General features: G+C 41.1%; 1 protein-coding gene across 1 annotated transcript in view; it reads left to right on the forward strand.

Annotated features, from left to right (window-relative positions):
- The window catches only part of LOC112571455, a 58,059-nt gene that overhangs the window by 1,681 nt on the left and 42,993 nt on the right, over positions 1–13,385 (forward strand). The window contains exons 3-17 of the mRNA XM_025250433.1: positions 1,476–1,569; positions 1,926–1,962; positions 3,364–3,484; positions 3,798–3,852; positions 4,052–4,152; positions 5,139–5,230; positions 6,169–6,215; positions 6,674–6,728; positions 6,972–7,035; positions 7,319–7,400; positions 7,565–7,851; positions 8,262–8,460; positions 8,966–9,177; positions 10,425–10,555; positions 11,939–12,111. Of these exons, the coding sequence (XP_025106218.1) occupies positions 1,476–1,569; positions 1,926–1,962; positions 3,364–3,484; positions 3,798–3,852; positions 4,052–4,152; positions 5,139–5,230; positions 6,169–6,215; positions 6,674–6,728; positions 6,972–7,035; positions 7,319–7,400; positions 7,565–7,851; positions 8,262–8,460; positions 8,966–9,177; positions 10,425–10,555; positions 11,939–12,111 (1,750 nt within the window). The remainder of the gene's footprint in view (positions 1–1,475; positions 1,570–1,925; positions 1,963–3,363; positions 3,485–3,797; positions 3,853–4,051; positions 4,153–5,138; positions 5,231–6,168; positions 6,216–6,673; positions 6,729–6,971; positions 7,036–7,318; positions 7,401–7,564; positions 7,852–8,261; positions 8,461–8,965; positions 9,178–10,424; positions 10,556–11,938; positions 12,112–13,385) is intronic.

A 13,385-nucleotide genomic window follows, 5' to 3' on the forward strand; every position in this document is an offset into this window, starting at 1 on the left:
ACTAACTTTTTTTTTTTCTTTCCACTTTTTCATATTTTTCACTCTGCACCTAATAACGAATTTTATTTCTATTTTTATTTCTAACTTACTTTCGTGACCAGAGCACCTTCCCATGTTCAAATCGCCCACTGGGACAAATAAAGTTGGTCCTTGTCATTGTTATTGTCAGTTATAGCTGACTGGTAATTACTGACCTGTGATTGATAGCTGACCTGTGATAGCTGACCTGTGTAAGTTGACTTTATACTCACGCCAGAGATGTAATTCAATCAGAATTGTCAGTCACTGTCTGCGACTTGTATCTTATAAGATCTTGGTGGCGAAACGTTGATTCGAGATGCAACATAAAGCTCACTCGGCGAGTTTAGAATCTCCGAGACATCGGATTAGTTCCTGACACTTACATCCTCGCTCACCTATCTACGTCCATTACCGACAACCAGTCACGCATGGTGGCTACTACAAGACAATCAAAGCTGCCCAGTTAGCATCCGTTAGTTACCTGAGTTCACCTTAACTGGTCCTTTGATCCACGTCATCTCCTTAATGAATGAAGTGAGGTAACACCGTGGACCTGCCACGTGCCTAATCACCTGCGCTGTTAGGTGTGATCTTCATCCCCGACCCCCTCATCATCAAGTCTACGCCAACTCGCCCATTGACTAGTAAATGATCAAAGCAGCCCTCACTCCACGCTCACACTTTCATCTACAATTGATTTCTTTTTCTCTACAACCGACTTCCTTTTACTCAGAATATACCTCCTTTCATCTGAAATTAACTTACCTGTCACTGTCATCATATCAACTGTCATTGCTAAGTACAGTATTAGTTTCACTATCACCTGTGACTTGTCTCTGATTCTGTCAATGCTTTATTTCAATGTCATGGCGTGTCGTCAGGGACGACATCATTTTCGTCAACAATAATAGATGAAGTCATTATCGCTCGCTCTGTAATACTTGTATTAGTGGTGATAATGATGATATGATGGTTGTCGTAGAGTTTGTTATGGTGGTGGCGATCATCAAGGTTGTCATGGTGATGTCGTCCTATTTGTGATTTTGGTGGTCGTCGTTGTTGTCTTTGCATCTGTCGCAGTGTCATCTTTGTGATCGTTGTTGTTGTAAGTGTAATAGACAAAGGGTTTAATCACCAACTGTGCTTGAAGCAGTCACGTGCCGTGGTTACATTGCCGTCGATGTGTCTCGACCGCTTGGTCGCCCTGTATACATTTTTTAAACGATTATCAGTAATCACAAATACGGAATCGTTTTTTTCTGGAATAATTGTCAGGAAAGGAACAACACTATGATAACCATGTTTCTGGCTGCCAGAGTACAGAGAATAAATGTGTATGCAAGGAATAACACAGGTTAAACAGGACTCGGCAGACTGGCATCATGTTGTATGTACCTGTGCTACTTTGCCGACTATTTACACAGGTGAATACTATTTCTGTGTCTGCCTTGTAGTTTCAGGTAAAGTCAGTGAACGAAACAGATGATGGACACCGCCTTCATTCTTTGAGCGTCGACAGTTTGGTTCAGTTTGTCAAGGATGGCATGAGTAAGGCTGGTTATTGTTACCTACACCTGTACCACCCCGTGATAGCGAAAGTAAAAGAAAGGAAAAATCAATGAGAGAAAAATAAATCAAAAATTATTAACAGGGAAAGAAGAATCGAGAGAATGGCACCAGTAGCGGCGAGTTCTTGTAAGGACTGTGTGCGAATATATTTACCAGTTGGTTACAATTCAAACAGACTTGTGAGTGTTGTGTGCTTGGCTATTGTTTAGTAAATAATCTTATGTCTTATTATATATCGTTTATATACACCAGCCAAGGTGTTGGCTTGTCGTGTTCAGTGTTTTCATAACGACTTCTGTTTGTGATGGTATTTGTTGTTGTTTATTGTGTTGCAGTGCTAGAAAATCCTCTTGGATGGGATTTGACAAAGAAGTAAGTTAAGTGTTGAGTCACAGTGAGAATCGAACACAATGACATTGAAGTACAGGGCTTCACGGACAGCTCGCATAGTTTGCTGTACTTCAGGTTGCTATGACACAAACTAGGTCTGAATGTTTGTTCATCTTTAGACCCGCTAATCATGATAATAACAATAACAAACAACAATAATAATATACAGCTGGCTTGTATAGCGACTTATCCTCACCTGTGGACAAGGTCAAGGCGCTTCATGGATGACAGATGATGTGACGTCAAAATAAGGTGACGTCAAAACAAAACGACTGTACTCTACGTCACAGGCCAGCGTCTGCACACAGCGCGAGCACAAGCACGTGACACACGAGGAAGACATCAAATGAGACACAAGCACAAACGCAACTCCGCCCCCTACCGACAGTTAGGCGAGGGAACCTCACTCAGATATATATATATAAAACATGTTAGTGATATATAACCCTGAAGGCCGGAAGTTGTCCTTGATTGCATGGCACCCAGTCTAATTCCACTCCGCCGTCCACACCAGGCTAAACTTTGGTGTTCTGAGCCACAGCCTGTTAAGCCACAGCATTTTAAATCTCAAGCTGTGCTCCTTATTTAGCATAGCTGTCAGTAAATTACGACATTTTACTTCTTTCATCCAACAGTTACATTTCAGTGCCTTCTACAATCAGTCTCAGTGTCCTCTACAATAACAGTTTAGTGCCTTCTACAATCACAATTCAGTTACCACTAAATTGTAATTCAGTTCTCTCGACAATTCATCAAGAATTGCGTTATTAAGTTAGAGGGTCAGACGGGAAATTTACAACTAAACTGAGAAATCTTGCTTAAAATCTCAAAAACAGTTTATTCATAAATGATTTTCCTCAATGAAAAAAAAGTATTTTGAAACTGACCAGCGGAGCATTATGAAGATTATCGTTTACCATGGCGTGTGTTACTAAGATTTTACATTCAATACAAACAGTATTATCGAACAGCTGTGTAACATTTTATCTGTCAACTTTATTGCTAGACAAAAATTCTAGGTTTGTTCCTTTGTTGTTGTTTCGTGTCCTAACATTTGAAATAAATCACCCATGATCGCTGTCATATTTCTTCTAGACTAGAGAAAGTTGTCGAAAGACGACAAATCCGATAAAATACCCGGGGCTAAAACACTATGGGTAGACACACACTATGTTTATGAACACAAGGTTTTAGTTATGTCCTGGAATTTCATTTACTTAGCTCGGGTAGAGTAACAGGCCGGGCAAAAGTCCTTCTTGGGTACCATTCCAGAATCGCAGGTAAATATAACACGCCGATAGAAAATATTCCCTAGTCCTGGCTTCTGTGACACTGCCATCTAACATGTCACGTGACTTAATATCAGTATTGGCTGTTCATCAGGTTTCTGTTCGCGGTGGACGCACAGGGCAGCGTGAGACTGGTTCACTGTCACCCTCAGGACCATGACGAGTTGTTGGTCATTAAGAAGGCTTTGGCCAGCATCTTCTCAGTCACCGTGCAGGTAGTCGGCCTTATGTCTGGCATTTTAACGTGCACTATGTGTCAGAAGTAAGAATCGACATCAACCGGACAGGAAATCAGTCGAGTTGCGATTAAGCGATAAATACTGATGTCTGATCACAATGTCAGGTTGCAAGTAGTGTTCTTACAATTGCTTCTTTGAACACAGCTCTGCTTATTTGACAGACAGAAGAACCTGTCACTGTATCACAACTCGCATTCGTAGTCTTTGTAGCTGTGAGTGACCGTGTATTTCCTGTTGTCTGGTCTTCGGGATGTTGGTAAACATACTTGTACTGACTTGTCACTTGCAGCTAGAAGAAGACAAGGATGAGTGGGTGTATAGTGTTGAGGAAGAAGATCACCTCGGTAAGTTTTGAAGTGTAGTTGTGTCTATTCACACACTTATGTTATCCAAATATCTAACAGCCTTTACTTATACAGCTTAGTAGCTATCAAGATTGTTAGCAGGTCTACACCCTAAACGGCCTAAAGAATTGCATGTTTCTCAACGTTGAACCCTCCATAATGGCAATGTACCCACTGAACCACTCTCATTTTCTGTTAGGGCGACTCACACACGACTACAAGGCTCAGAGAACACAAGCAGGTTTGAGACTGGAGAGAAAGCACTACAGTTCACAGGACGCCCAGCGGTTTCACGACAAGGTCCTGTAGACTGTCCTTTACATTTATGAGAATATTGCTTTTCTTTTTGTTGATATTCATGGCATGGGTTTGAACAGCATTACACACAGTCACCAACAAAAAGCTTTTTACCACTATATCCATGGACCAAATCAACGGAGCATTTTTAACACATTTCTGTCTTCAAGTCTTCTTCTGTCTTCATACTTAATCTATTTGGAAAAAACTTCGAAATTCACAAGATCTGTTAAAATATAAATTCAAATGGAAAAGTCCCGTCTTTTTGCCCTCTGGAAAAATTACATTACTGACATTAGTACATTGTTACATTTGATCACTGACATTTGTACATGTCTACATTGGATCACTGACATTTGTAAATGTTTACATTTGATCACTGACATTTGTACACGCTAACATCTGGTAACTGACATGTGTAAACGTTTACACCCGGCCCTGACTATCCCCGGCATTGGCAGCAGAAATATGTTTTGTTTCTGTGGAGACATTTTCCACAGGGCTGCTGGTGATTTCCACATAGAGGGGGTGGGTCTCTTCAATCCACAGTAGCTGGAATGAGACTTTAGGGGAATACTTAACTAAATATAACGACCCTTTTACATGCTCATGTGGAGACAGACTTAGCATCTCATGTACTGCTAGAATATAATCAAAATAAAGAAGAAAGAGAACTCTGCAAGGACAAATATTAATTAACATTAAACATTAATAGCTGCCTCAACCCACATAAATAGATGTCCTCAGTAGTAATGAGGGCGGCAAGCTACCCCAATTATAGATTTATATAAACAAAGGGTAAATACCGGCTAACAATGAAACGTACCCCACCCCTTTGGTTTTCGATCTGGTCAACCGAGACAGAACATTTCCCGTGCTCAACTCTATTTTATTTCTCAATGTGTCTACAATGCATGAATACTGTCTTGAACAGACTGTTCACTATTGATATTAGCACAGTCTGTTCACTGTAAAATTTTCTGCAACAGACTCTGCACTACGATCAGCAGGGAACCCTGCAGTCAGCAGAGTCCCGAGACAGGGTTCTTCTGAAGGACATGACAGGCGGCCAACGGAGCAGGTAGGTCCTTTCTACATTACTTGTCTTGCAACAGGTATAAAGGAATAACAGTATCAATTGTTTTGAAGGGTACAGGTACAGGATCAAAATAATTTAGAAGAATCAGAATAACAAACTGAGACCAGTGCCTTATTGCTCTCATTGATGACTGTCGTCATAGACCAAAGAAATCAAATATACGGCTAAGAGTTGCTGCTTACACAATGCGCGCTTCTGATGGTACACTTTAGAAGCAGGTATCAATCACAAAATATAATTACCCTTCCTATAGGATCAGCGATTTGCATACCAAGCCTACTAGAAAAGTATGTTCCTTTCTAATCACCTGAAGCGCTCATTGCTTCACGGAGAATACTGGTTAATCAGGACAACTGCTATTTGGCTTTACATTTCGTAAAGAGACTTACCTTACTGAATCCTTTCGTCTGCTTGTCTGTTCATCTTGTTTTCTCTTCATCGTTGTCTTTGGAAATCATCTCGCACAGTGCCACGTAGAGCTACAGAGTCTGCTTCATACAGCTACTGTCACGTGGTCCTCCTATTACTAAGTGCACCAATGTCCTACAAGCGGTCCTCATCTTGCTCGCTGCATTTTAGTGCTCATGTCGGGTACCCCGAGGTTTAATTTATCTCCTACTTATTATCACACTTGTCATCAAACTTGTAAATTGCAAATAATCTATGTTAGCACTGTAAATAAGTTCTGTATTGTCAAAGTTCTACTAAGGTCTTCATTGGTTTCTTTTATACTTCGGATGACTACAAACTCTTTTGTGTTTACTAATAGCTATACTCGTCTCTCGCGTTCCTGTCTCACGTTTTCGTCATGTTTGCTTACATTTGCATTTTTAAGCTTTCTTACTCACTTCTCTTGTTTTCAAACATGAATTTAAACCCCAATCGTGCCTCTAATCTCTGAACTTTATTTCTTCTTCAAGCGTTTTGTTACCTGGGGAGGTGCCTCACAAGATTTCCGCGTCCGGAGGTAGGTGCGCGGTTAATGTTGTTTATTTTAAAGATGAAAATCATCGTCTAAGGGCTGCTACTCGTGTAGCTAAAGGTAGCAACAAAAACACAACAATGAATCTTTTGACGAGTCAGAGAAACTGTTGGTTTGTGAGCCTTGTCTTATATCACACAAACTAACACTAACCCACACCAATGAATCCTTAGCTTGTAGCTCTTGTCTCAGGTAACAAAAAGAACAAAAATAAAACTTGTCTACATTCATTGCATTTTGAAACCTTTCGTTCTCCTGAGTAGGGAAGCAAGAATTAACTTTTCCTAGGCACAAAAACCTTTAGGTTTAGGTCATTGATGAACATTTTTGAGCTACTTGATTTGAAGTAGCAAGAATTCATCGAGAAAAAGTTCTTCGATATACATTTTATGATCTCTGAGTTCACAGGGGTTAATGCTTATGTTCTTTGTGTTTATGTGTAGATTTTCCCGATATTGAATCAACAGCTACTGTGACAGTCAAACTTGATAGCAAAAGGTAGCTTTTTAATTATTCATTTTTCGATATCAATAATTAATGCTTAACTTTCTAAAGTAATTTTTAGTTATATATCGTAATTCTTATAGTTATTTTTACAGTGGTCATTTCGTCATTTCTTTGAGAGTGATTCTTAATTGTTCATTTTTCTAAGAAAATTATGCTAGTTTCTGTGCAAAGCGTATACGCCATACTTTAAAGTGTGTAACAGTTTCTGTGATGTCCTTCACATCTGACTTGCAGACCGGCGGCTCTGACTGATGACCTTTTCGAGGGTCTGACGGTGCACTCTCTGCAAAGTCAGCGGGTTGGTTGATTTAGTCTTTGATGTGTGTACACATTTGCATATGTGCGTGCATGCGCGCGAGTGAGTGAATAAGTTTAAGGGAAAAAGAAACACATATCAAAGAAATAAATGCACAAATGTGTATTATTTATTGTGCTTCTTTTCTCAGAACTTTGTCTGTTTTATAATCTTCAATGCCATCTTCAATCTCTTTTATGTCGTGTGCTTTTTATTAAAGTTTGTACGACCTTTTCTTGACCTTTCACTTTAACCCTGACCTCGTCTTTCTCCAATGATCAAACAGAAAGAGAAAAAGCATTCTTTTGAGGAAGTAGCCACGAACATCAGCAGAAGTTTCCGGTGCCTTCAGCGGTACTCACAAAAAGGTATGAACACACACACACACACAGGTGTGTTTATTAATATATACATACAACTTTTTCTTGTGACGTAACGTTATCTGAAAATAATGTCTATCACAATAAACACATGTTGTAATACAATAAAATGAACATAAAAAATGCTGGTAGAGAGTGATTCCTCTTGTCAGATGACGTCAACCGCTCGCTCTGCGTAAACGACTTGAGGAGGGCGCTGCGGTCACTGCACTCGAAAGACTACAAACAGCTCATCGACTCCATTGTCGGCAAGGACTGCCTGACTAACGACACTTCTTGTGAGGACAGGCGTCTTGTTGTCATCGACGTCGTGGCAAACATTGGTGACGTGACATCACAGCAGCTGCTGATGACGCATGTCCTGTCGCGGGAGCCGCCGGTCAACGAGGAACTCCGGCGAGTGTTTATACACTGTGCGGCGCTGACACGTCCGGAGGAGGTCTGTACTTACTGTCTGTACATTGTACAGTACTGTGACATAGGTACTCAAACACCGTCTACACCCTGTAGAGCACTGTGACTTATCTTCTTAAACATTACCTGCTCTCTTTGGTCAAGCTGTAGTTTCTCCACAGTGTGATGTGTACAGTCCCATCCTACCTGACACTTTTGTCCTCTGAGTCGCCAGTCTGTCTTTTCATAATCAGATGAGTGAAAAATAGGGTCTGCTCCTGTGAAATGCATAGCAAAACAACAAACTTTATAGGTGAGGGTTAGATAACCATGCATAGTTTATCATAAGAACGTCTTTTCTCAACGAGACTTATTGGATTCTAATGGCTAACACCCGAGATACTTCATTTTTTTTGTCTACAACATTTCTAAGATTAGGACATTTATTTGTGTCAGGCATTTGTCACTGCCATCGAAGGCTTCTGCTTTGGTAAAGACGGAGAATATCACGGAAAGACACACATGGACCGCGCGCAGAGTCGCGCGTGCTTGGCGCTCGGCAGCCTCATCCGCAACCTGGCATCGTCAGGTCGCCTTGACCTGGCTGACCGCCTGGCCAGCCAGCTGGAGACATGGCTGGACAAGCATGCAGAAGGTTGCTCGAAACCATGGCTGTAAAATATGTACCCTAGTACAGATAGGTTTTATTGCTGAGATCATACTTGAAATGACAGTGTCACTTTTCATGACACTGAGGTCAAATGAGCATGACACATCTTCTCTCTAAAATAATTGCCATTGCTCTAATAATAAAGATAATGTAACTATTCTATAGATTCAATACTAGTATTGTATACATCATCAGTACTACATTATCATGATGATACTATGACATCAGACCTTTAATCAGTTATTGGGGAATCTATTCCCTTCCGTACGTGCGCACATACTCACCTCTGCTTCTCGGGTATGTAGAGCTTGAGACGTTGTTCGTTATATGCTTAGCTCCAGCTTGTCGGTTCTTTTGCTTGTGAAGTTATACCGCTGTTTCTTTTTGTTACATAACTAAATTCTAGCTGCAATATATTTGTTCTTACCGGTTATCACGTGACTGCATCTAACCAGCTGCCCGTCATGTGACCAATCTGATCCACTTGCAGCTGACTCTCACGTGAGCAAGCGGGACACGTGGCACACGGACCCAGAGCACGAGGAGCATCATGTCAGCAAGGCCGTGCTGCTGCACGCACTGGGCAATGGTGCTTTGCTGCGCTCCCGCCGTCACCTCATAGCGCATGCGCGGCCCAATCATGGCCACCAGGTGTGGAGGAGAGCCGCCCTTGACGCCCTCAGGCACTACAAGTGCAAAGAGGTGAAACACATTTCTGACACTTTCTGTCTCTCAAAGAAAAGAAAGGCAATTCCGTTGATCTTCCCAGCTCTTCCCTCCGACAGGTCGGTTGGTCTTGACAGTTTACTGCACACAACATAAATTGTGAGAAATTGTATAAATGCAGGTTATTCTAGGTCAGTTTACTTTGTCACTAAGCGAGGTCGGACTCTGGAAAATTCTCATAATAATAATAATAATAAAAACTACAACAACAATAATAATAACAACAATAAAAAAACAATAATAATAATAACCGCACTACCCGGCCATCGAAGAGTAGCTCAAACCGCTCGACATCAAAGATACCTGCAGAAAAAAATGAAGTTCAAATCAAAACAAAGAGTTCATTCTCTTGATGTGTAGTTACGGATGTTGAGAAGAAAGGCCATCAGCATAGACCGCTTCATCTCTGTACCACAAGCAAAGTAGCCATTTCTAGTTTTCCCCTCTTCTTTGACAGTCTTTTGACTTGTAGCTGTGATTTGTGTGGTGGTGGTGGTGGTGGTAGTAGTACTTCATAAAAGAAAAGAAGAAAATATTTTCTATATTGGAGCGAGACATTTTTATCACTGCTGAAAAACCAGTGTTGTCGGATCTGTAGACAGAAACTAACTACAGGGATTCAGGTGCTAACACCTGTCTACAAAAATGAAGTTTTTTTCCCACGGTTTATCGTTCTTGGCTATTCAAGATTTACCTTTTCCTGACTTGAGCAAAACTACTTGGCAATAGAATGGAAGGGCTCTAACTCTAACCCTGAAGTTGTTAACCCTTACACTGTAGGTTTTAATCCTTACCCTGGAGGTTTTCCCCATATTAGCTCAAATCATTTCTATTATTTGAAATCACGACCTTTTAAGGTTTTTATTTACACTGTGATATGTTGACAAAAATGTACAGGCATTATCATGCTGCTGTGTTCCCTATTATTATAAGTAAATTTTTATGTAACTTGTAGGGACTCATGGCTCCGGTCATGAGGTACATAACCATACTTCTATACATATGAAGTGGTTTACTGAGCAATGTTTAGCTGACATAACAAAGTATACATCATATTGTATGCTGGCATGGATGTTGGCCAATGTGTACTGCACACGTTAAAAATTAATCAGTTGTCAGTGTAAAACCACGTATCATAGCAACAACACATGTTTAGCATACTTGAGAAAGCGTTAATTCTGTTTTCTAAATTATTCGTGACATCTACTTACTTGTTCTTACAGAGCGCATCTGTCATGATGGACAGCGTGCTGCATGAAGAGAAACACAGCGTCCGCCAGATGGCGCTTAGTGTCTACGTCAAGCATCCATTACGTAACAATGTTTCCAAAGAGGAAGAAAACAACTTACTCAGGTAGTCCACGCTTACGTTACAGACGTCCTCTAGTACATTCTAAACGTCATACTATTATGTTACATGCGTCATGCTAGTACATTACATACGTCATACTTTTACGTTACAAACGCTCTACTAGTACATTCTAAACGTCCTACTATTACGTTACACACGTCATGCTAGTACATTACAGACGTCATACTATTACGTTACAGACGTCATGCTAGTACATTTTATCGTCATACTAGTCATCACTGCAGTTGTAGAGCTAAGGCCAGTGACAGACGTCATCAGGTGTGGAGCTAAGGCTAGTGGCAGAAGTCATCAGGCGTAGAGCTAAGGCTAGTGGCAGAAGTCATCACTGCAGGTGTAGAGCTAAGGCTAGTGACAGAAGTCATCAGGTGTAGAGCTAAGGCCAGTGGCAGAAGTCATCAGGTGTAGAGTTAAGGCTAGTGGCAGAAGTCATCAGGTGTAGAGCTAAGGCTAGTGGCAGAAGTCATCACTGCAGGTGTAGAGCTAAGGCTAGTGGCAGAAGTCATCAGGTGTAGAGCTAAGGCTAGTGGCAGAAGTCATCAGGGGTAGAGCTAAGGCTAGTGGCAGAAGTCATCACTGCAGGTGTAGAGCTAAGGCTAGTGGCAGAAGTTATCAGGTGTAGAGTTAAGGCTAGTGGCAGAAGTCATCAGGTGTAGAGCTAAGGCTAGTGACAGAAGTCATCAGGTGTAGAGCTAAGGCTAGTGACAGAAGTCATCAGGTGTAGAGCTAAGGCTAGTGACAGAAGTCATCAGGTGTAGAGCTAAGGCTAGTGACAAAAGTCATCAGGTGTAGAGTTAAGGCTAGTGACAGAAGTCATCAGGTGTAGGGCTAAGGCTAGTGACAGAAGTCATCAGGTGTAGAGTTAAGGCTAGTGACAGAAGTCATCAGGTGTAGGGCTAAGGCTAGTGACAGAAGTCATCAGGTGTAGAGCTAAGGCTAGTGGCAGAAGTCATCAGGTGTAGAGTTAAGGCTAGTGGCAGACGTCATCAACCAGCATTCCTGTGACTGATCAACCTCTTCTTGCATTCAGTTACCTGTCCCTGGAATAACACAGGTAGCAGATTACATGACCTCAACGTTTGTGACGATGGGGTCACCGTGTTTCTAGGTCTGTACATGTGCGTGTGTACAAGTATATGTATGGGTGTCTGTGTGTACATATGTGTATATGTGTGTGTGTATGTGTATGTGTGTGTGCGGATCAATGCAAAGTTAAGAAGTAGTTCCTTGGCCGTCTGAAGTGAAATGTTGTTTTAATTATTTTTTATCTCTAATTGTCTTGCTATTCCAACCTTCCTTTTGTTCAAGTGACTTTTCGTCATTGTTGTGGCATTTGTTTATAGTATTTTTGTTTTGGTTGTGCTGCAGTCAGAACTACACCTACCCAGCAGTGGCGAGAGTGAAAAGAAACCTGCTGGAGAAAGTACTTTTTAAATTCAAATTAGAAGTCCCCAAAGTGGACTGGAGTAAGCAGCTTGGAACCAAAGATGTAGGCGCAAGTTTTGGAGTCTACTTTGAGAATGGAATCGATGTTTTATTCAGTACGTATATTTTTCGTTTTACTCTCGTGTTTTTTAATATCTATTGTTAAGTACATAATTACTTATGTCGCTTCAGCTCTCTTTAAACCATAAACACACACATGTATCTCGGCAGACAACTTGTTCCTTTTTCCAACATCTACTTAACATGGGAGTCAACTACTAAGTATGATAAATACAATGTCGTGAGCCTAATGAATTGTACATTGTACACTGAGCTTAGGCAAAGATTATCGTCGATTAATAAGCATATATAATCTCAACTCATCTCAGTCCAAAGTCCCGCCATCGCCCAGAAACGTTTTTAATACAATGTTCCGCTGGTGACACCTCTACTTCTCGCTAGAATAAACGATGATCCGAAACTGAAACTCCACGTCGTGCATTTGTCTTGGCAAGCCGTAGTTCACACACAAAACTACGTCCTACAGCACTTCAAAGAGATTGAAATGTGTGGTAATAATACGTCGCCCACAGTACGTCACGTGGGACTAACGGCTAGTAGTATTGACATCACGTGCTTGCATCACGTGACCTATGTTAGGGCCTCACAACCATCTGACGGCCATTCAGTGACCTGTGATTGGAAACAGACTTTTGCTACACTAATGTAAGGACGTTGATCTTGTTTGTGGAAAAAAATAGTTAACCACTATTTATCCTGCCTGTGGTTACCTGCATAAGGAGGTGTGTGAGCTGCTGTACCTGGAGTACTTTAAGTGGGTATGTTGACGTCACTGTGTGTTTTATGTTCTATGGGTTCCTCAGTATATTGAGTAGCTAAGTTGGTGTCACTGTGTATGTCGTGTTCCTCAGTATATTGAGTAGCTAAGTTGGTGTCACTGTGTATGTCGTGTTCCTCAGTATATTGAGTAGCTAAGTTGGTGTCACTGTGTATGTCGTGTTCCTCAGTATATTGAGTAGCTAAGTTGATGTCACTGTGTATCTTGTGTTCCTCAGTATATTGAGTAGCTAAGTTGATGTCACTGTGTATCTTGTGTTCCTCAGTATATTGAGTAGCTAAGTTGGTGGTGTTCCTCAGTATATTGAGTAGCTAAGTTGATGTCACTGTGTATGTCGTGTTCCTCAGTATATTGAGTAGCTAAGTTGATGTCACTGTGTATGTCGTGTTCCTCAGTATATTGAGTAGCTAAGTTGGTGTCACTGTGTATGTCGTGTTCCTCAGTATATTGAGTAGCTAAGTTGATGTCACTGTGTATCTTGTGTTCCTCGGTATACTGAGTAACTAAGTTGATGTCATTGTGTATGTTGTG

Source organism: Pomacea canaliculata, linkage group LG9 (assembly GCF_003073045.1).
Source record: "Pomacea canaliculata isolate SZHN2017 linkage group LG9, ASM307304v1, whole genome shotgun sequence".
In the NCBI taxonomy this organism is placed as follows: domain Eukaryota; kingdom Metazoa; phylum Mollusca; class Gastropoda; order Architaenioglossa; family Ampullariidae; genus Pomacea; species Pomacea canaliculata.